The sequence below is a fragment of the Thunnus maccoyii genome, chromosome 2 (genome assembly GCF_910596095.1).
Source record: "Thunnus maccoyii chromosome 2, fThuMac1.1, whole genome shotgun sequence".
NCBI lineage: Eukaryota > Metazoa > Chordata > Actinopteri > Scombriformes > Scombridae > Thunnus > Thunnus maccoyii.
The window spans coordinates 34,376,538-34,399,729 of NC_056534.1; the positions used below are offsets into that span (position 1 = coordinate 34,376,538).

General features: G+C 39.7%; 1 protein-coding gene across 3 annotated transcripts in view; it reads right to left on the reverse strand.

Annotated features, from left to right (window-relative positions):
- LOC121909949 (cytoplasmic phosphatidylinositol transfer protein 1-like) overlaps positions 1-23,192 on the reverse strand; it is a 78,591-nt gene that overhangs the window by 14,327 nt on the left and 41,072 nt on the right. For all 3 annotated transcript variants that reach the window (XM_042430825.1, XM_042430833.1, XM_042430841.1), the window contains exon 2: positions 5,558-5,706. In XM_042430825.1, coding sequence (XP_042286759.1) covers positions 5,558-5,706 — 149 coding nt within the window. The remainder of the gene's footprint in view (positions 1-5,557; positions 5,707-23,192) is intronic.

A 23,192-nucleotide genomic window follows, 5' to 3' on the forward strand; every position in this document is an offset into this window, starting at 1 on the left:
TTCAATACTTTTTTGTGAAGAGTTGAAAGGGTTCGTTTTGTTGCATTTAATAAAAATGCAGAAAAATAAAAAGTTTTTCTGCATTCTTTGTCATATAATATATGGAAAATGTTTGGGTTTTGGGGAGAATTTTCTCATTGTTTTTGATATTTCATTGACTACCTTAATCAACTAATTGAGAAAATAAACTAACAAGATATAATGTGTTAATTAATGAGCCTTGGAGGGGTTTGTAAGCCAATATTTTTTACCTTTAGACACAGCCAGGCTAAATGTTTCCCCTTGTTTTCAGTCTTTATGCTAAGCTAAACTAACCAGCTGCAGGCTTTGTATTTAGCGTACAGACATGAGAGTGGTATCAATCTTCTCATCCAACTCTTGGCAAGAAACTCTATTCCTCTATTTCTCTAGTTGCAGCCCTAGACTTGGGTTATTATCTACTATGTGCTCACTGTTCATAGAGGTACAGTATACTGCCAATATGTGCACTCAGAGGACTTTGTGTTTGCATGTTTGGCATTCTCTGATCTTGATCTAAAGTCTCTGCTAAGACTATAACTGAGGCTGCATTGAGAACTCATAAGACTTGTCAAATACACAAGTACACAGGCTTTCATGTAGTCTGCCTTCATCTCCACTTCCTTTGATTGACAGAAAAAAAAAATTCTTAAGAAGGACAAAAATGGCGCCCACTGCATCGTGACGGCTGCGAATAAAAACAGCCTCCGACGGTCACATTGTGTGTATTGGCAGACTCTCTCTCTGGCTCTCTCTCTCTCTCCCAACAAAAGAGACTGACACTCCTCCTACACCTCCATCTGTTGATTCTCCCGTTCCCTCCTTGTTCTTTTAAAAAAATCTTTGCCAGTTATCTGCTGCGACAGAGTCCCTGTTGCCAAGTGTTCAAGCGTGTAAGCGTGGTGGGTGGGTGGCTGCCCAGTTTTTCACGCAAAAGCTGGCATTTGTATTTAGAAAAATGAAAATAAAATAAATAAACTAGTTTAGTTGAACTCATCCAAGGAAAGGCAACACTTTATTCAATCATAAAATCAACCATGCCCTCTCTACTCTTAATGAAGGTTATTGACAGAACAAGCTTGGAATCAATGTTCAGGTCGGATTGGGATCGGGCCAAATAGTGACGTACAGCGCTAGGCAGATTGTGAGGGCTAATGGGGTGGTTGAAGCGTGACAGAACGAGTCCAGATTGACTTCCCTGCTGGTGAATCAAAGCTAAATGTTTAGTCGTTGCAGAGCCAGATGGATAGCCAGTTGAATGGGGCAGCACAGTAGTTAGATATGATAAAATCACTTTATTCATTTCATTAATTATCTTACTTGATTTTACAATATATGATGTAATCGCACAAATATTGGTTTAATTTACTGAATTTCATCAACATGTCTTAGTTTGGTTATTTTCATAAGCTGCGGATGTTGTTTTTTTTCTGCTTTGTGTATGAAGTTTTCCTCCTTTTTCCCATTCAATAGTGAGTATTTTTGATTTGTAACAGAGATGGATACACTACTCTAAATCTCTAAATGTACCGCTTTCATTTAACCTCCTTCAAAAACACCTTCATACCTTGAAACCCGTCCTAAACTGTGCACAGACAAAATGGATGTTGTTTTCAAATGCAAAAAATATTGACTATGGTAGTTTTGAAATTTGTTCTGTTAATAACACCATAATAGATAAATATCTAGGTGTTTGGGTTGATGAAAAACTTAATTTTCCATATTGACATTTTGTTATCAAAGCTAAGATTGAAATTGTGCTTTCTTGTTAGAAATAAATCTTGTTTTCCTTTTATTCACAAGAAAAAGAATTGTTGAATATATGTATTGAATTACGGGGATATTATTTATGGGCAGGCGGCCAGTTCCACTCTCAAAACCTTTAGATGCAGTATATCACTCCACATGAAGATTCATTACTTTATTACTTTATAGTTATGGGACACACCATTGTCTAATTTACCAAAAAAAAAACTGGCCTGTCTGCTCTGTCAACGAGGAGGGATCAGCATTTGTTCCTTTTTGTTTACAGAGCTATTTTACAAAAGCCTCCACATCTCTCAGCCCTGCTTTCTTGAAATGTTGGTGGTGCCATTGTACCTGCTCATAGACATGGCTATAGAGTTAGGAAATTCTGCTTTCTGTTACTGTGTCCCACATACTTGGAATATACCTCATTAATACTACTGAGTCAATTCCATGGTTTAATTGCTAATTTTATTGATTGTAATTGTTATTGCTTTTAATCTTTTAATTGTTCTTATTGTTTTATTTTATTTATTAATTTGTTTGTTTATTAATAGAATCTACACAGGAATAAGAGGCCGTGTCATCTGCGTAAAGATGGAAGTTGCGATTGTACAATGAAGAGATAATATTGTCTATAAATAGTGAATAAGACTGGTCTAAGGACAGAACCTTGGGGAACTCCCTCTGAAATGGGGATAAATGAGATGAGGACTGCAGATTACCCATTTTGACCCACTGTGACCTCTCAGAGAGATCATTTTGAAACCACAGGCAGCTAGCATTGTCAAAACCCAAAGAAGAAAGTTGGTGTAAAAGCAGAGAGTGGTCAACTGTTTCAAAAGCTTTAGTTAAATCAATAAAAATGGTAAATGGACTGCATTTATATAGCGCCTCTCTAGTCTTCTGACCACTAAAAGTACTTTACAGTGCATGCCAACATTCACCCATTCACACACACATTCATACACTGATGGCAGAGGCTGCCATACAAGGTGCCAACCTGCTCATCAGGAGATATAATCTAATCTACATTTATACACACACTCACACACTGCCTGGTGCAGCCATCAGGAGTAATTTGGGATTCAGTATCTTGCCCAAGGACACATCGACATGCAGACTGGAGGGACTGGGGATCGAACTGCTGATCTTTCCGATTAGTGGACAACCGGCTACCTCCTGAGCAGCACAGTGTTGTTTGTTATCTAATGCTGAGATTGTTAATAACTAAAGAAAGTAGCAGAAATAGTGCTATGCTTAAGCCTGAAACCAGACTGAAATGGAGTTAGCATGGAAAGCGAAGAATAAAATTATGTGACTCAAATGTTTTTTGTAAGACAAGATAATTTTGAGATTGGACAATAATTATTCAATTCAGATTCGCTACCACCTTTATGGAGAGGAAGAACACTGGCAGTCTTCCAAACTGTAGGAATGATGCCAGAAGTAATGCTAAGATTGAAAGTATGAGTTATATATATTCAGAAATTAGCTGTACTGAGAATTTCAAAGCAAATGCTTTCAGTTTGTCATCACCCGTTGATTTCCGCGCATCAATATTGCATAAAGCATCAGCTCCCATCCTACTGGAGACAGGAGATAAGCTAGAGTGGTTTACTTCAGCAGTAGCATTAGAGAAGGATGACCTATGTTCTTCCACAAAACCGTTGGGACCAACACTAAAACGATAAGATGCAGCAAAATGATTTCATGGCTATAAGTTATCTGAGTAAAGCCATTAACAACATAGGCAGATAGAGGAGTGCTGGTATTGTTAGAGGTAGATTCAACTATTCTCCAGAATTTAATGGGATTATAAAAGGAATTAGTAAAAGGACTCAACTTTCTTAAGGCAAGCCAATGACAAGAGTCTTTGGTGTGTCTAGCCAGAGCCTATGCTTTGTTTAAAACTGACTTAAAAACATTGGTAAAATAATTTACAGCTAGATCAGGATCAGGGATTATGAGGGTGTCAGTGATTGGACTGGAGTAAAGGTCATGTAGAAAGGCCTGGTCATTAAAAGTGTCTTCTGACCATTATGTGTGAGTTAGTTTTCCTCTGTTTCACTTTGCTAATGCAAAGAATCAGACAGTGCTCACTAACACCAAGGTCAAAAACACCACAGGCAGGAAATTTCTCTGGTCTGTTTGATCATATTAAGTCAATTATGCTTGACTTCTGCAGTGGTTTAATGGACCGGAGGATTAGCACCATCAGGACTTTATTTCGACGACCAACTCCTAATATTCCCTTAATGGCAGTAGATGGAAACACACATTAATTTGCAATTTCTTTTGCAGATTTTCTGGAAATTCAATTAAAACTAAACTAGCTTATAACAAGGCAGCTTTTCCCTTTTCATAGCAGGACTCAAGCCAAGCCAAGTGAGTGTTATTTATGCATCATCTAGTGTTTCCCCCCCCAATCCTGAGATTAACATTTTATCTTCATAATGTCAGATAGTCTGGAAAGGTCAAATGCCTTTTTCTGTGTACACTGCAGACGTAAATGGACATGAAAGCAGAGTTTGGGTGGTTTGGATTCACCTTCTCTCTATTAAAATTCCTTCCATGTGTAAAGAGAGTTTTAGTTAATCTGTTGAATTTTACAGACCATTCAGACTTAAAAACACAGTGGAGACTTAAAAAATGCAGGTATGGTGGTTGTAGAGCATCTAAATCTACTTTTTAATAGTCCAAGCCTTATCCATTATACAACGACTCCAATGATTTCTCTCGTGTTCAAAGCCTCAAGCAGTTGTAAAAACATTTTCTGTGAAATTGAGGAACTTGTTAACAAAATGTTTCATTCATATCCTTACTTCTCTGATTCAATGAAGAGCAAACTGAATGAAAATACCTGAATGGAAACCCAATTTGCCTCTTTTTTTGCTACGCCTGCCTTCTTTCTTCCTCTGCAGAGCAGAGCTATGCTGACTCAACATAATTAGTTCCCCAGCATAGCGAACGCTGACACAGGTATTTGTGCCTCAAACAAATGGCCTCCAGCATCTCTGCCGCCCCTCTCTCTCTTTTCTTACTCTCCTGGCCCTATTTTCTCTCATTCTGTCATTTCCTTTCCCTCTCTCTCTCTCTGTTCTTCACACATTCTCCACCCTATTCTCTGTCTTCTCTCTTTGATTCCTGCGAGTCTTGTTTGTGTTCGTTTTCTGTGCTGTTTGTGTAGGGGTCACACATTTATTTGCATGCATACACAAACACACACCCACACACATATACACATAACAGTTCCAGACAGAGGCTCACAGGATGCATCAGTATGGTTGATATAGCTGTGATGGATAAGAAATTCAAACAACAACTTGCAATTTACATCCTTATCAAATGGCTGAATGTAATCTTAGTCAGTTGATATGCAGATATCTACTATACTTTGTACTTTGACTTGTACACTTTGGGAAAGGTCATGGCTAAAATAAAAGAACAAGTCCCCAGTGGTAAACAATCAGATTATGGACCAATGATATTTTTTTCATTAACTTATAAAAACCTTTAAAGTAGCAACATGAAAAGTCTTAGAATAATGCCTTTTATCATGAATTTACTGTTGACATTGTCTAAGTTTCTGTAGGCAGTGTTCCTCTCTAACCTTTTAGCCATGGTGGCAAAACAGTTCCTCTGTTTTGCCACCAATAAACACAGCATGTCATGTGGGTCAGAGGAGACATAAAACTTAGAAGCTGCCGTTAAAGTGTAAGGGGAAACCCTGACGCCATGAATTAAACACACACACACAGACAACGAAGTAGCAGAGATGTGTTTGGCTGACCTGTTGAGGTAGACTCGTTTCTCTGTGAACTGTCCTTGGCCGTGTGTCGGGTCTTCGTAGGGCTCGTTCTGGACGACTTCCACCCCTTCCCCTCGATCACTTTGCTCATGGCTGTGTTTACTGATCATGTACAGCTGCCCGATCTGGTACTGGAGGACAAAACAGACAGAAAGGAAGGATGAGTTGCTATTGTTTGGCAACAGGAAACCTTTATACATTAGTTCATAGCGTAACAGGCAGGAGACATACTGCAGTCAGTACAGATGCCCAGATGTTCATAGGTCAAGTCAAGTGTCAGGTTGAGAAAACAAACTCACGACAACATCCTTTTAATGGCTGTTCGGGAGCTTTCCATTATATCACATGGTCTTCATTAGCAGATGGAGTTTGCCCGGTTTGTCGTGTAATTGTAAACGTTCAATTTTTTTTTTTCTCTGAGCACTTAAAAGGAATTCTTGTCTAGATGATCACCATGTGCACTGCCAAAGTCCCAGAACAGTTACTAAATGGATCTAATGAGATTGTTTTCTCATCTGTTGTTCCAAAGGTCGAGAATGAACTTTATACCTCAAGTTTCAAGTGTTTACGGTCTCAAGTACTGAGTCACCACAGTCTGCATCGAGTCTTGAAAGATGTTGTGTAAGTGTTGGACGTCATTTAAATGGAACTAGTAATGAAACACAGACTTTGCGCCGCAGAAACTGGTCTGCTTTTTTTATAGTTCATTTTTTGTTAGCAAATGTCAAAAGTGGACTTGTGACATTGAGATCAAATGCAATTCTAAAACACACTATTGCACTATTTGTGTACTTGTTTGTGCAACAAAGCCATTCACTTACAGATTACAGATAGAGTAAACTTGTACGCGACTTAAGCTTTAATTTTATCATCATCAGCTGAAAAAATTAACACCCTGTCTGAATATTATATAATACTGTATATCCCACCTGTATCTTCCACCTGAATAATTCTCATTGCTTTGTTATTGTGCAAAATGGTGACAGGAAGTATAGTTTAAGTATATTTGTTACTCAAAACAAGTAAGTACAGTTCAACTGTGCATCTTTATTTCTGCCTTTGGGAAACTTGACTCCATGGCAACGTAAAAAAAAACAATATTTAGTTGAATCTGACCAAGAATCGCCTGTCTGCTTGGCCCCGAGTCAACTCGTTCTTTATTTATTGCCTCATTTTCTAGATTTAGTTGTGAAAAAGGTCAGAAAACAAACTAAAGTCATGTCAGCTTCCCTTACAATAATACTTCTTCAGTAAAAAGGCCAGACTCACAGTTCGCTACCTCTATTTTAATGAATGTGACAGTGTTGCATTTGTACACATCAGACTGTGTTCGGTTAATTTAATACTTGCCGTGCAATTTAATACTTGTCAAGCAATAAACTGTGGACTGACTTGAATGAATGAATGAATGAAAGAAACTTTGAATGAAATTTTTGATCCCCACAGAGGAAATTCACTCATTACAGCAGCTCAGAATTAGAAGGAAAAGAGTGAGTGATAAATAAAAACTCAAGTTTATCCAGTATACACATATATACACTATACACACCTGTCACATACACAGATATGACCTGCAGTGGTAATACACACATGGTTTGTTGCACTGTACTAAAATATTGCACTGGATATTGGATAAACGGCGTTGTCAAAGACTGACAACAGCTTGACTAACATCCTCCTCTCACACACCTCTGTGGAATCAGTCCAGGACAGAGCTAGACCTCTTAACCGGTTTATTGAGTCTTTTTCTGTCCCTCTCCCTGCTTCCACCTCCCCAGCAGACCACCACAGTGTCATTAAATGTTCTTAATGTCCCGCCCGCTCCAAAAGGACTTCAGTCTCCTCAGCATATGAAGACAACTTTGTCCCTTGAAGGTAACACTTCTGTCCACTTTTGATCTTTAATCTTCAAACTCTAGCTAAATCCAACCCTTCTGTCACTGACAAAAAGACCCAGAAAGGTAGAAGTAAGGATATGGAAAGGAATGAATGATTATAAAGAGGTAAAAAAAAAAAAAAAAGGATCTGAGTGAGAGTGAGCATCAAAGGAGGGCAACTTGAGGAGTTATAATGAGAAGGATGGGCTGAAGTTAAATCAAAGACGGAGAAAAGAGACATACATTTTTGACAACAGATTAGAAGTAAGAGGATGGGGAAAAAGAGGAAACAGAACAGAAAAAAAAAAGATGGCTTAATGATGGCCGGTGATGCTTATAATCCTTTTATCTGCAACAGGCGGTGAACAAGTGAAGCAGCACTCTGCTTCCTGCTCAAACACCATATGCTTTCTCTTCCCTCTGTGCTCCTCTCCTCCACACATGTGCTTCAGTTTTTTCAGCGGTAACGAAGGCAAGCTGAATCAACTATATTCCCCCGGATTCCACACTCCCTCTTCTCCCTGACCTTTACCTGTCACCGCTGTTGGCTGAGCTGTGACACGCTGTCAGAGGAAAATGTGAGGTGCTCACCCAAATCAGCTCCCACGAGGGGGCACGAAACGGTGTCAGCACCGAGCTGCTGTTGCGAGTCTCTGATGTATTTACAGGTACTTGCTAAAATAAATGAAACAATCAGGTCATCAGATCAGGCCTGGTGGAAAGATGCAAAACCGTGCAGCTACACACACAACAGATCCTATCGCTGGGGATTTGCATAGCTTGGGCGAAAATTGTCAATGTGCCATGAAACTCAATAGAACAAACAACCAAAAAAAAGAGAAACAGTAAAAACAGATTATTGCCTGTGGGATTCGAACAATTACTCAAACCTTTACACTCTTGCACTATTTGTCAGCCACATAGTTACTGTTGTTATCTAGTTGTTGTTTGGATGTACATGTATCCATTTTCACACCTATTTGACTACACATAATTAAATTAATCAAAATTACTACACTGAAAAAAAAAAAAATCCATCACCTGATGAAACAACATTCAATTTCCAATTATCTTTCACTATAAATCACTATACATGTGAATTCTCAGGATCTCTTAGTGTTCCATCGAGGTGTAGTGATGGTCATTATTATGCTCAGCAGAGCTTTCATTGGCCAATTCTCCCCGAGGCACAAAGCTGTAATCATCCGAAAATTAGACACTCCCACCAGAGTGAATAGGCTTTAACATACTGTAGGACAAGGGTGATGAATAAGAATAGCTTCTGATTTATTTTGATTAACGTAAGCACGGGGGGGGGGGGGGGGGGGGGGGGGCTGGTGGGGATGGAGGGGGGGGGTGATCTGCCCTTGGCCGACGGCTCTGCGTCCTCTGAGGTAGACGAGTTTGACTGTGAAACTTAAACAGGGGCAGCAACGCAATGACTCACTTCCTCTGTATCTGTTCGCTCCAAGTCCCAACCCCCCCCCCCCCCCCCCCCGCTTGTCAAAGGCATCTCTAGACAATGGTATACGTGTAAAGATTGCAGTGTCAGAGAAGGACACACACATTTAAGAAAGGAAACATACACACATACCAAGACAAAACAAAAAGGTTGTTCCGACACAAAATCCCCTGACGAGAACGCCTGACTCAGCCACACCTTAAGATCAGAGATGAACAGTTATCAGGATGTGCTGCGACCTTCTGCCACAGTGAGACGTGTTAATATAAAAAATGTTTTCCTTCTCTTTCTTGACACTTTCTCACACTGTACGACGTGTTTTTCAGGTGTGTACTGCTACAAGTTAATCACACAGTGACAGCGATGAAAAGCCAGAAATCTCTGCAAGTCCAGTAGCTTATTAATCAATCAACAGGAAATGTAACTATTTTCTATCATTTTAGTTATTAAAAAACAGAAAGTACTTGATAGTTGCAGCCTCTCAAATGTGAGGAGATGCAGCTTTTCTTACAATAAGCTGACTATCTTTGGGTTTACGCCTGTTAAGAGATGACTTTCAGCTCTAGTTTTCCCTATTTTCGGATGTTTTGAAGACAAAACAATTCATTGAGAACATAACCATCCAATTCATTGATTATGAAAGGAATTGTCAGTTGGAGGCCCCCCCCGCCGCCTCCTCTATCCACCTGATGCATGTAAGTTCAATATTCACTCTCCTTTTAGCTCTGTTTTTGGTCTCCACCAGCTCCTGAATAGAAATAGTCTCTTTGCCAGGCAAACCTTTGACTGGTACTGTACATGTGATCAATTGTTAATATAAAAATATTAATTACAGCCACTTTAAGAGCCACGTGCACAATGTCCTACACCAACGTGAGCAGCAGTAAGCAGCAGAACACAGAGCCAGCCACTGAAGTAAAAGTTCAGTAAGTGCAGTGCAGTGGAGGACTGTCAAGTCGCAGGATTATGAAACGCATCACCTAAAAGGACATTTTGAGTGTCGGCAGATTCAGAGCTGGAATGACCCGTACACAATGTGAGGCCCGGCGCAGCACAGCGAGTACTACAGCTCTGAAATTAATGACCGATCTTCACGTGTTATAAAACACCGGACCGAGTGTAGCCGCATTCGACAAAACAAGTAACTACATTTATTTAACATGAATAGTCTGTGATCGGACTTGAGCAACCTACTGGTTTCATGTAGTCTGTCAGCAGTTTATTCACTTTTGAGACAGTTCATACTAAGTCACAATAAATTAATTACAGAGAATGTCAAGATAGAAAATGCACACGTTTTCAAACATGGCCGAGGTTATAAAAGCTTATGTAATTCAGTGTTTAAAATGAAAAAAAAAAACACTCTGGCCATTTGTGTGTTAATTTATTAATGCAGCATATAACTGAAGCTGAATGAGCTGAAATTATTACATCACCTCTCTTATCCCTTACTGAATATACAGTAACAGCCAGAACTGATTGCACAGCAGGCTCTTTTTCTTTCACCTTCCACCGATTCAGTTTCTTTACTCCTTTAAACAGCAGCCACATCTGCTCCATTAATAAAAACTTCACCTTTTCATTGAAGTCTCAAAAACAAGGGCAGCATTTCTAAAAGACAGCTCTGAGCTGTGATGAGAGCAACGGTGCCATGTTGAGAGCAACTGTAAATAATGCAGATGCTCTCCACATACTAAATGAGGGAAGTGAGTGATGTGGATTGAGAGACACTGAGGCAGAGGACAAACCAAGGGGAGAGGACAGAGGACAAAGTTGCAGAAAATGAGAGAGAGAGGTAGAAACGGACCAAAAATAAAGACTTAGGACACGGGGTAGCAGAAGCAGTTAAGTGTGACAGCCTGATTTAATGTCCGTTTAGACTAGAGACGTCCTTTTCCACTCGCTTTATCACGGATAAGCTGTAGCAGTTGTCATCTTCTAAAAATGTCAAGGATGTACATATATTATCTAGGCTTCTTATGAAGGCCGGTGTGGTCATTTGAAATGTTTGAGAACACCATGATGAATGTATTCATCCACAAACAGGCCAAAATAGAGCACTCCATATTAGGGAAGGTTTGCACAACAACAAATAAAACCTTGTACTAACTGTTTGACTAGCCCTGTTATTTTCCCCCCATTGAAACAAAACAGGCAATCACTTCAGCAAGCGCTGCGGCAATGAAGTACTACTCACTCGGTCTCTTGTCTGGAATCTTCACAGCGTGATCGATCATTTAGCCACATGACGCAGCCAGCACAAAGAGGCCAGTACTTGCCTTGTCTTTATTCGATTTGTCTGATGACAAGGCACTCTGGTTTGATGGTGCTCGTTAATCAGTGTCAATAAACCAGAGTGTGTTGTCATCATCACCCCCTATTACAGGGTTCTGGTCTAGGTCGTTGAAACCCAAATCCACAAACTGAGAGGGCTGCATTCTGATAGGTGTGAAATCACAACTGCCTACTGAAGTGTCTCTACCTGCAAACAGCTTCTAAACAAATCTCTGAATGCAACTTGTGTAAAAGCTCGCTTTGCTGCATCCTTTTGTTGTACAAATAGAAATGAGTCTTAGAAACAGAAAGCATAAAGACTCAATAGTTGCCGCTTTAACAGCCTGTTATCCTGCTGGCTTAGAGATTTTTTCATCATCATCATCATCTGGGCTCTTTGTAAAGTGTTAATACCAGTTAAGTATGTAAGAAAAAAAAAATTTCTTCTTTCAACCTGGTGAAGGCCACCTGTTCACGAGTAGGTGTGCCTTTGTGAAACTAGATCTTTAGCATAATAGACGTTTGTGGGCAAGTTTCATTCACAAGCGTGTTGTCTTGTTATCCAACAGTAAAAAAGAAATATTTCACATTGCAGAGCTTCTAGTCTATAACAATTCAGCCTGAAGGGATCATGAACGTCTGTACCAAATTTCACGGCAATTCATCTCATAGTTGTTGAGACAATTCACTTAAACCCACAGATGTCAACTTTATGGTGGCCAAGGAAAAGTCAGTAGAGGTCTTCACTGGTTCAAAATTCATTTCCAATAAAGAGAGACCCGACCCAAGGGGGACCGAGCCAGACCTGAACATAAACAGGCCCGATCCAAAATGTGGTCGGCCCGAACAGAGAGAGAACACAAACACCGGCGGCAGCCTGATGCGCTATCAATTAATTCAATCAATTAACAAGCAGCCGCGGTGGGAAAGAGCAGCAAAATTATTATAATAATGCCTTAAGTAGAATATAAAGTCATAGAAATGAAAATAATTTGTATATATGCTTCAAACACAGTTTTATAACCTATAATAACATGTAATCCTATTCCACCTCGTGTACCAACTGGGTGATGTTCTAACCTATTTACTCTGTTTTATTTAATATGAATTTATGATAAATCTGTGTAATATCTGTGAATTAAATTCCACAGCAAAATCTTAGGACTGATGTTCCTAAAATAAGTTCAGCAGTGATCAGATGATCAGAGCCGAGCAGCGTACACTAGGCTCCGTTTGGATCCACTCAGGTATTGGACATATTGACATACAGACCCAACCCGATTAGACTCGGGTCCTGGGTCAGGTCTCGGTTCCTCAGAATCAAGTGGACCCATGACACCTGAAGTGTTCCTATTTAATAGCACAGACCTCACCCGTCAGTGAGAATTCACTGCATCCTCACTCAGTAAAGCCTTGAACACAAATAATTCCAGCCGTTATCAAAATACTACTGCTCACATCTTAAAAAGGGCTTAAAAAGGTCTAGACCGGCTGTCAGACAGCCAGACGTGCTTCTAGACTGGAGAAACACGATACGAATAACCAACATAGCAACGTTAAGCCGTATAGATCAATAAGTGGTCTATCTGGACTCCCTCAGCATTTCTGTGCAGTCGATAACGCTACAGCACCATCATGAAGGAAGCAGAGTAGTGAGGTGAAAGAGGACTCATTGCATGGTCACGTAAAGCTACGGTGCTGATGCTGAACGACGGAGAGAATGGAGATTAGAGGATGAGGGAGAAAAAAAAAGGATGGACAAAAGAGGAAGTGAGTTAAAACTAAGTAGACAAAGGGATAGAGGGAGTTGATAGAGAAGAGAGGATAGGAGGAAGACAGAAAGGAAAGAAACATTGGGGAGGGAGAGGAGGAGGTATGATTGGTGGTGTAAACGTCACTGTCAAAAGTTTGGACACACCTTCCCATTTGTCTGAATGAGAAAGCGTGTCTAAACTTTTGACTGGTGTTGTATATCATCATTTCCAGGCCTCTGTGGACAAAAGACGAGGAGAAAAAGTTCCAACGAGACCAATAAACCAAGACAGGCAAGAATGATAGAGGAAAGAGAAGAATCATTTTCTGTCCACTGAGAGATGACCTCCCTCATTATTCAGTGCAACAACACTCTTTAAAAGATATGGAGCTCAAGTGCTCTGGTTTTACTGGCACAATGATGGTAGCATTTCAACTTGGCTTTTAATTGTATATGGAAATGGGACATTGGCTGAGAGCCAAACACTTTGCTCCATTTGCAACCGTTGAATTAGTTTAGTAAGAGTAAGCAAAGAATGACTTCAATTTATGGCTCAGATGCAGAGAACAGCTAACTAAGTGTTTTGTTTTGTTTTTTTTCCTTTACTTTAGCTGCACTCCATTTGACTGCTGGTGTGTCACTTGTTCTATAGCAGCAAGGACAGGAAACATATTGAAACAGAGTGTAGGAGGGATGATAGTTATGACTGTGAATCCCCTTCACAGCTAATAACCAAACAGAAGCAGGGGGAATATATAAATATGCACTGTAAAAAGGAAGTTTACAGTTAATTTACATACAATGTGCAGTAAAAATTTCACATAATTTTACACACATTTCACATTTTTGATGAATGTTTTTTAGGGTCTATAAATTTATAGTTAATGGCCGTTTTTACAATAAATAAAAATAAATTCAACATTTGTTATTCAACAGCATGACTGTATTTTTTACAAGATTTTATGATTATAAACTCATTAAACTAAAGCTTCCTGTTATAAATAAGTCAGTGCCAGTGATCATATAACATGAATGTATTTTTACAAGGTTGTGTTAATAAAAATACTTTAAAGATCCCCTCAAGACATGTATTAAGACATATAAAAACACACTGCTTGGAGCGATAATGTGTGTCTGATATGGGGTTTACACAAAAAAAAACTATAATTATCACATCCTTAAAATGACATCTACTCCTTCTCGCTCATAAGAAATTCCAAATGATATGAATATGTAAATCTATTTCATCTCTAAAGTTTAATTGCTGGAGACAAGATGCCTCCTACTTCACTGTAAAGGTCATTCTCAGTGTTTGTGCACTGGAGGCTTCAAGTTTCCACATCACACTCACGTACGTTGGCTTCCAAACTAGTCGTGATATCATAAATCATGCTTGTAGGCCCAACCCTTAAAATCGAATTTTCAAGAATACAGAGAAACTTTCCACTTTCAGCAGATGAACGTGATAACAGCCTTCTAGTGTTAAACTCTGCACAGCGAAGCTCAAACATCCAAATGTAGGAACAAGAAGAAAAACATATTTTTGAGTGGAGGGGGACTTTAAAAATGGAAAGTGTTGGCAGGAACGGTACAACCTGTGTGTGTTTACCAGTCTTTCTTATTTTACCATATGGTGGTTCTTGTGGTATTTTGTTTACTTGCTGTCGATTCAGGTCAGCATAAGTCACATATTAAAAGTCAAAATGGAGTGAAAACCACACCCATCTGGCAAAAAACAGCACTTTTAAGCATGTGTGGCTATGAACACTCCACTGGATACTACAAAGATGTCCAACTATAATCGCACTGGTGACATTTTTAAGCTTGTCCTTAGATTACATGTTGAATGTTGTGAGGATATCCTGGTTTGCTGACCTTCATTATGTAATTCAGAGTTGACATTCCATCTGATAACCCCTTTGCTTTGTTTTGTTTTGTTTTTCCTAACTCTTATCATCACATTTAGTTGCTCAGACAGGATTTTTTTCTGTTCCTTGGTTTGTTTCACTGATATTTCTAGAGTTAGGCCAATCAATCTGTCCAGCATTTCATCCAGCATCACATTTTACTGTGAAAATCTACTAATGTAAATGCCATTACTCAATTAAGCTGCATGTTTTACCAGCTAAAAAATACACAAACACGGCTAATTGGTTAATTTTAGGGCAAATTCTGTTTTACTAGAGGGAACAAAATTTGCATTCACAAATGAAACATAGGAGCTAGCTACATTTGCCAAATAAATAAAAGTAGAAGAAGGAGATGTTCCTCAAAACAAGGTTAGCACTTTCTATTCAGTTTGTGAGTATTTCACTAATTTATTACAGATCGCTTTCAAAGTTAACCCTTAGCGACACAGGATTAATGACCTTCTGCATACAGAGGTCCTCGACATTAGGCAGAGACTCTTGTGAACAACAAAAGTATCGGTGAGGGCATAATTAACCTACACTCAAACAGCACTGCTCCTCAACAGCCAGGTCAGCACACCTCTCTATCTGAATGTCAATGTGAAGTAATAGCTACACTAATAGCTCTGCTAATCACTGTGCTCCACTTGTAGGAGGGTCATATTCATGCCCTCTAGGAGCACTATGGCAGCCCAACAGAGAGACCATTTTGTGTTTGGCAGGTACTAAAACACTGACAACTTGTAAGGGCAACTTTGAAGGGAAAAAAAGAAACCTTTCACGCCCCAAAGCTCATGTGATTGTAATTGCTCAATTTCTGCCTGAAAGAGTGAAATGGCTATGGAGATGACAGCGAAAGCATAAAAATAGTCCTTGGCTCACAGTTTGTATAAATGAGCTCAGTGTGCTATCCTTGGTTACCGAGTGACTGAGTCTGTGTGGGAGACGTGTACTGTATGTACATAGTGCTATTATGGTCACACACTGAGTACCTGTAGAAGTGCAAGGAGAAAGGTGGGCTATTCTTTCATTAATGGCTATTTTTAAAACATGACCTAAGTAGATATTTATTCTTAAAGACATCACTAATAGCAGTCCACACGTGAGGAGTGTTAGACCAAACATGTCTACTCTGTCATTCTGTTCAAGTAACATGGAGATAGGGTATAAAGTACTAAACGTTCCAATGAACCTGATGAAGATAAACATCATAAAGTTGTTAATTAAACATTTTCTAATTGTTGTATTAGGCTGAACAAAAAGCAAAATGGTGTGAGTCACTGCGTAACAAAAGAATAGAACCAACTACATACATAAAGCACATGTACCAAGCATCCAGTTTGCCGTTTGCATGCCTGTAGTTGCAAACCATCCAGGCGGACAGAAATGTTGTGTAGGCCCAAGATTGAAGCGCGGGCAGTTCATGACACCCATTAACGAAAACAAATGGGTAAATAAAATTCTGGGGAACATCGAATAATGGGAGAAACCTGACTCTTTGTTACTTCCCTCGACTAATCAGCTCCTTCCCTCTCACCCCCACAAACACTCAGCCCTTCATACTGATGGATTGCTGCATTAACGGGGCAATAGTGGCTTGGGGGGGGTGGGGGGGTGGGTGTTTGGACAAAAGGTACAGGACCGATCTGAGGAAACAACTGGGAACATGAAGAAGAATGAAGCTTCTGTCATTGTTGAAACCTACCAATATTTCTTCATGATTATGATTCACTTTTGGCATCTACACAAAGGTGTCCAGTTTGTAAAAAGTCTGTTCCCACATGACCTGACTTGTTTTGGACGGATGAGAGTTTTTAATCGTAATCTCCAACAACAGCAGCTAGTTAGAAAATGGGGGCACCAAAGAGAAATGGATTAGGAATGATGGATTTTAAAACATATGTTTGCTTATGACTTTCAATGGCAGAGATCCCAGAGCAACCCCAGACATTGGGTGATGTTAATCTGTTCAAACAATCTAACTATTGGCAGCTTTAACAAGAATGTTGCTGATTTTGAACCTGCTAGAAATGAACTTGGAAACACCTTCCCCAAAGAAATATGCCAAAATTCATGAGACATCCACTCACTTTTATTCAATAAAAAATGTAGCTAGGATAACTTAAACGCATAAATACACGACCCCATAATGCAGGCACAGCTATGGACACTTCACTTTGCAGTTTCATTACCTATGAAAAACAAAAAAAAACGCAATCTTCTTCTTCTATTCTGTGCACATTTAATCAACTGGGTGGCAGTGTGCAGTGCACTGGGCTGCTCTCTCCAGATAAGATTATCCTTCAGCTGTAGGCCTGGCAGTCAATAAGAGGACCAGGAGTGCAATTAGTGAGTGTGTGTATGAAGGCAAGAGAGAGTAGAGAGAAAGGGCAAATGAATAAGACAGAAAAAAGATAGTAAAGATAGCAATTGGGTAAGTAAGAGAGAAACAAGACAAAAACAAGTTATCGGTGTTGGCCAATCTGAACAAACTGAGCAACATAAACACAAGAAATCAACATGCAGGACAGAAGAAACATCTCAGTCCTGTCCTCCACAAGAAACCTGATGTCTTTCCCACAGTCCCTACAGGTACACATGGTGGAGTGAGGGAGAATTTACAGTTTGTTTGTGAAATAGAAAGTATGTGTTTGACAGTAAAAGAAGACATTGGTTGTGTTACAACATGCTTATGAAAGCAACACACATGCAAAACTGGTTTAACTGATGAAACAACAATGTCTGGTTGGAAGATAGTTTGCTAATGTGCTTCCAGTTTTTGACATTTGATTGTTTTACTGATGATTTTAGTCAAAGTCGCCCTTTTATTTGGGGCAGTCAAACAAATTGCTGCAGTATACGTAAATAAAAAGCTTAAGAGCTTCTATTATGGTGATTAATCTCAAAACAGGAAGCCAACTGTGCATTTTTTTTTACACTACAATAATCAATGTTCATTACAGGCCGATACAATATATGTATAGACTGTAAGGTAATTACTTTTTATACAGCAATTTGCATTTTACCATTAATTCGGGGTCATCAGGCAAAATTGACTAAGACATAATTAGGGCTGTAACTAATTTTTTTATTATCAATTAATTTATCAATTCATTTGTTGGATTATTTTCATAAGTAATCAATTCATTGTTTAATCTTTAAAAAAAAAAAATCTGTTTTCCCAGAGTCCAGGGTCACATCTTCAAATGTCTTGTTTTGTCTGACGGTCTAAAAATAGTTTCTGATCAATTTTCTGTCGGCCATCTGATTGAGAGATCAACCAATCGTTGGCAGTTCTTCACATAATTGGTTTTATTCCATATGTGGGGAAAAATTCTTATGTATTACACCTTTGTCTTTGTATTAGATTCAGCCTAAATATTGTCTGATAGCATATATAGTACACCATATAGATTTATAGTATACCATATATAAGGTATTGATACACTTAAAAACAGAAAGCACAGAAAACTGTTGAATCCCGCAGACTATTGATTACTTGTCAAAGTCAATTCAAACATGCACAACTCCGTCTTAGGGTCATATAACTGCTGGAATATCAACAAAACTAATTTCAAATGGTTGTATATTTATTCGGATGGCTGCTATCTTGACCTTTAAGTGAAGCAAACTGTGCTGATGTGTCCACCTGTGACTCAACCTGATACCTGTCAGCTTCAAGTTCCTGCTAATGTGGGGATCAAGTGCTGGCCAGCTGAGCCATACACCCGGGACGCACGCCTCGCCTCGCCTAAGACACAACTATTTATCACCTGAGCTATTATTATTCATCATATCATCACACATGCGAACAGGCTTACGCACACACACACAGATTCACAGTACACATTTATACATACAAATCTAATGCCATGAGTCAGATAGATGGATGTTTTCCTGCGACTAAGATGTTGGGAGATGACGACATGATGACTGAAGAAAGGAAGGAGACATAGAGAAGAAGGAAAAGAGGAAGTATCATTCAAGTGAGAGTAAAGTTTAATCCTGTATTTAGATAAGAATGTATTTCACCAAGGATTTAACCCAACAGAAGTGTCAAAAACTGCAAAACAAATGAAAAAACACTGATTATTACATTATTATACCATGCTTATGGAAAGTACTTGACTCTGATAATCTCAGATAACTCAGATAACTACACTACCTACAGGTTGGTAGGTCTACATGGAGAATATTACTGGAAGCCTGCTGTTCCAGGAGCAGACGCTGAGCATTTTAGACATGCCAGGCAACTTGGCTGATACTTCCACATTAAATGTTCCCTTAATACCTAATTCAAATGTTTGATTGTCAAGGAAACTGTGAAAAATGCTAGTAATATCAGAGGAAGTCAAGTCAAATCCAACAGACTGTATGTATGAGCTGTGCTAGAACCCTGTTAGCGGTTGCCATTGAGGTGAAGGTCGTGGTAGTGTGCTATGAATTGCAGATCGGAGCCCACAGCTGCTGCAGCCGGTGTGTGTCACAAGAGAGTGGTGTAAAGAGCACTCTGTAACATGCCATCATGGTGTGTGTGTGTATGTGTGTGTGTGTGCAAGAGGAAGGGGGGGCTGAACATATGCTCTATGCTCTGTGTGTTAACCGGCTTTGTCTTTTCATAGTGGGCAGATATACATACTGTACATTGACTGCTTGTGTGTTGTGTTTGTGTGTTTGATCTGTAACCCACTGCATACCCGCCCTCCTCGAGCACAAACACAAAGCACTCAACACCTTTTTCCCCCTCAACAACCTTCATTAATCAGCCGCACAGAAACAGAATTTGGCAGATTTTCTGAGTAATTTTCACAGTTTGAGTGAATATTTAATTGACTGTATTCATTAACTGAACGCTTAGTATGCATTCAGAACAATTAATTCATGCCTGCCTGCATTTGCTAAAAAAAAAAAAAAGATGGATGTGGGAGACCTTTGGGAAGAACATGAATGGAGGTACGCGGTAGGTCAAAGCAGCCTAATTAATAGCCCACTGCTATCCAACTGTACGTGGGTTTCAATTTCATTGCTGAAATGAAAATGAACGTTAATATAAATATAAAATAAATTACATTTCTTAACAGTTTTGTCATTTCCAATTAAAAAAAAAAATCAGGTTTGAGCACAATGATGAAGAGTGACATCCAACTGTTCAGCATTTCCTGCTGACTTTTACTTTTACTCCATAACACACTAATCAACAATTTAATTTTACCTTCAGAAACACTTGTCAAACACAAGTTAGTGGAACAAGCACTGCCTGAAATAGGCAGAATGGATCTGACATGCAAAGATGTTGGATGAAATTTCAGTAATCTGGGAGAAAATGGGATCAGTGAACAGCTGGGAAATGATGTAAAGGGTTACTCAATTGTTTTTTATTAACACTATAGAACAATAACAGCATCTGGAGGAGTGCAAATAGTCATCATTGCTAAAAAATACATCCATTAACACACATGGAGGGTCCCAAGAAGACATTCTTCAATTTCCAAAAAGTTTGAGAACCGTTGTATATTGTCGTATATGCAGACGTTATAAGATAAAAACATCATTCAACAACAGTATTTTGTGAAATGTCAATGTCCCCTATAAGAGCTGCAGCTGTCTCTGTGGGAGCTTGTTAGTGGAAATCATCTCATGATGAGAGCTCTCAAATGGACTCATCTCCATTTCATGAAAACATGTTTAATTGAAATCTTATTGAAGGGGCAACAATGATTATGCTGCAGTAAGAATTTGGCTCGGGTGCCGGGTGCATTATGATTCAAGAAGAGTGTGAAAACGGAGAATAGGCTAAAAAACATTTAAGCAGGGCTCCCGTAGAGGAGGAGCAGAGCCCCGAGCCCATTAAAAAAGAAAAATGGATACGAGGACAGAGGGAGACACGAGGTAATATGAAGAGGGAGACAGGACCCAGCCAAAAACAGAGTGAAGACAAGGAGAGAGGGAGGTAATGGAAGATAGAATAAGTGAGAGAAAGGGACTTAGACCAAGACGAATGGCAGGAGTGATGGAGCGAAAAAAGAACCTGAAAGACGGACGGCAAGAAAGAGAGACTATTTAATGAATGGAGAGAGAATAATAAAGAGAGGTGCTCTACATGAAGGTGGCAAACAGTGAGGAAGTAAGTATTTTTTGTGGGGAGGAGAGAGAGGAAATGACAGAGAGCGAAGACATTGTGTGGGGAGGAGTAGATGGGAAGATGAAAGAGTAAGAGAAAGACTGAATAAAGCATAAGGGGGGGTGTATGTAGAGAGAGGGGGGGGTTAAAGGAGAGAACCAAACCAAGAAGGAAGAAGAGGCGTGATCCTGACTGTAGATCCTCCCTCCTTGTCCTCGCTGGCCGACACAGGGACTGTAAATCCCCCCGAAATTTGAGAGGATGTAAACAAACCATTAGCCCTGTTCTACCGGAGGGAAAGCTATCCTCCACACACACACACACACACACACACACACATACACACACACACATAAGCATGGTACACTGACACACATGCAAACAGGTGCGAATGTGCAGACATGTTCGCCTTGGTGGTACACGTATGTAACCGAGGGGTGAACACCGCCTCGCAAGAGCAAACACACATGAATACATACTGAACATACGTCCCGTACATATAAACACACACACACACACACACACACACACACACACTACGGATGCAAGCACTCCACATACCTTCTATTCCAAACCTCATATTTTTGCAAATGGGACCATATTCTTGGGTGGACGCCCATTATAAAACCTCCTCATGTCCAGCCACTTCTGGACTAAATGACTCACAATTTGTCCTAGAACACAGTGGGCCACCAGCTCAGAACACAATGTGTACCCGTCAATCAACAACACACACACACACACAGCGCACACACACACACACACACACACACACACAGCGCACATCGTGCCCTCCTTGATTCTTCAAAACGCTTCCAATCGAGTCCCATTTTAATCATTTTCTACACGTGACTTCTTTTCCCCTTTTTTTCACGGTCATCCTCGAGGAATGAGGACCGAGCATCAACAAAAAGAACCCAAAAATACGACATTTTTGATGTAGTCTTGAAGTAGTCTTGGGAAGGCAAACAATGTAATAAAGATACTGTTTCTAAATGATCTTAAATAGATCTTTGACATTTCTGAAGTGACATTTCTTGTTACTTATAAGCCATCATAAACAGATATATCTGCAATAAGCTAATATCGGCCGATATATATCATCCTTGTCAGTGTAGCCGTCAGACTGAACAACAAATGTTAGCAGAAAATGTAGAATACGAGGAATAAATGAGTAAAATATTTGTCTTTGGTGTTGTTAACTAATCAAACAAACCTAAAAACAAATCCTCATGTCACCACTTTTATAGGATTTCTACTCAGGCTGGAATATTTAGTAGAAAACATCAACCAAGAGGCAACTACCAAAGCTGTGATTTAGATGGAGACAGTAGCCAAGAGTGGCCACCAAATCCCATTAAAGAGTCATAAAGCCTGGTGAAGAGGGGGAGGAGGAGGAGGAGGAGGAGGAGGAGGAGGAGGAGGAGGAGGGGATGTCATGGGAGCACTCAGGCAGCCTGCTTGCCATGCGCTGAAGGCTATTATATGCTTTTACACAACAAAAACACCTCTAAGCACACTCTGTTCAGTTATGTCTATGTCTCAAAGTCTCTCTCACTCAACTCTTAATCGTGTCATCCGTCTTTAATCTCTCACTTCATTCGCTCCTTTAATACGTCCATTCACTTTCACCCTCTCTCATCCTCTAATTTCTCTTTCACCCTCGTGCCATTCCCCAGGGCTCTTTGACTTTCAATCTGTCTTTCAATTTCACACTTTTTTTTTTTTTTTGCCAAAACACTCCCTGAGTTTTCTCTTCCCGCCGTCACTGTGACCACAGATGGTCAGATTTCTCGGACATGTGATTGTGTCATGAATGAGAGATGAGATGAGGAGAATGTGCCAAACTAAGAGATTTTCTTTCTTTTCTCTTTCTTATTTTCTCTTCAGGATTGAATTTAGACTTTTCACGCGTCTCTGTGAAGTAGCGATTTAGAATACGTGAGGTGTGAACACGTACGGCCACTTGAAGCACTTCATCTCACTGCTTTAGAGGTGCTCACACACACACACACACACACACACGCACACAACAGAAAAACACACACCCACACACAAGAAATGTTAGTGCAGAGTGACCACAGCAGGCAGGAAACAAAGAGGCAGCTTGGACTGAGGACAATGCACCACGGTTGCACGAGGGCTTGCAAGTACATGTGCACTTGGTGGTTTTTTTTTTGTCAACCTCCTTTCCTCCACTTGAAATACGTCATACTGGTC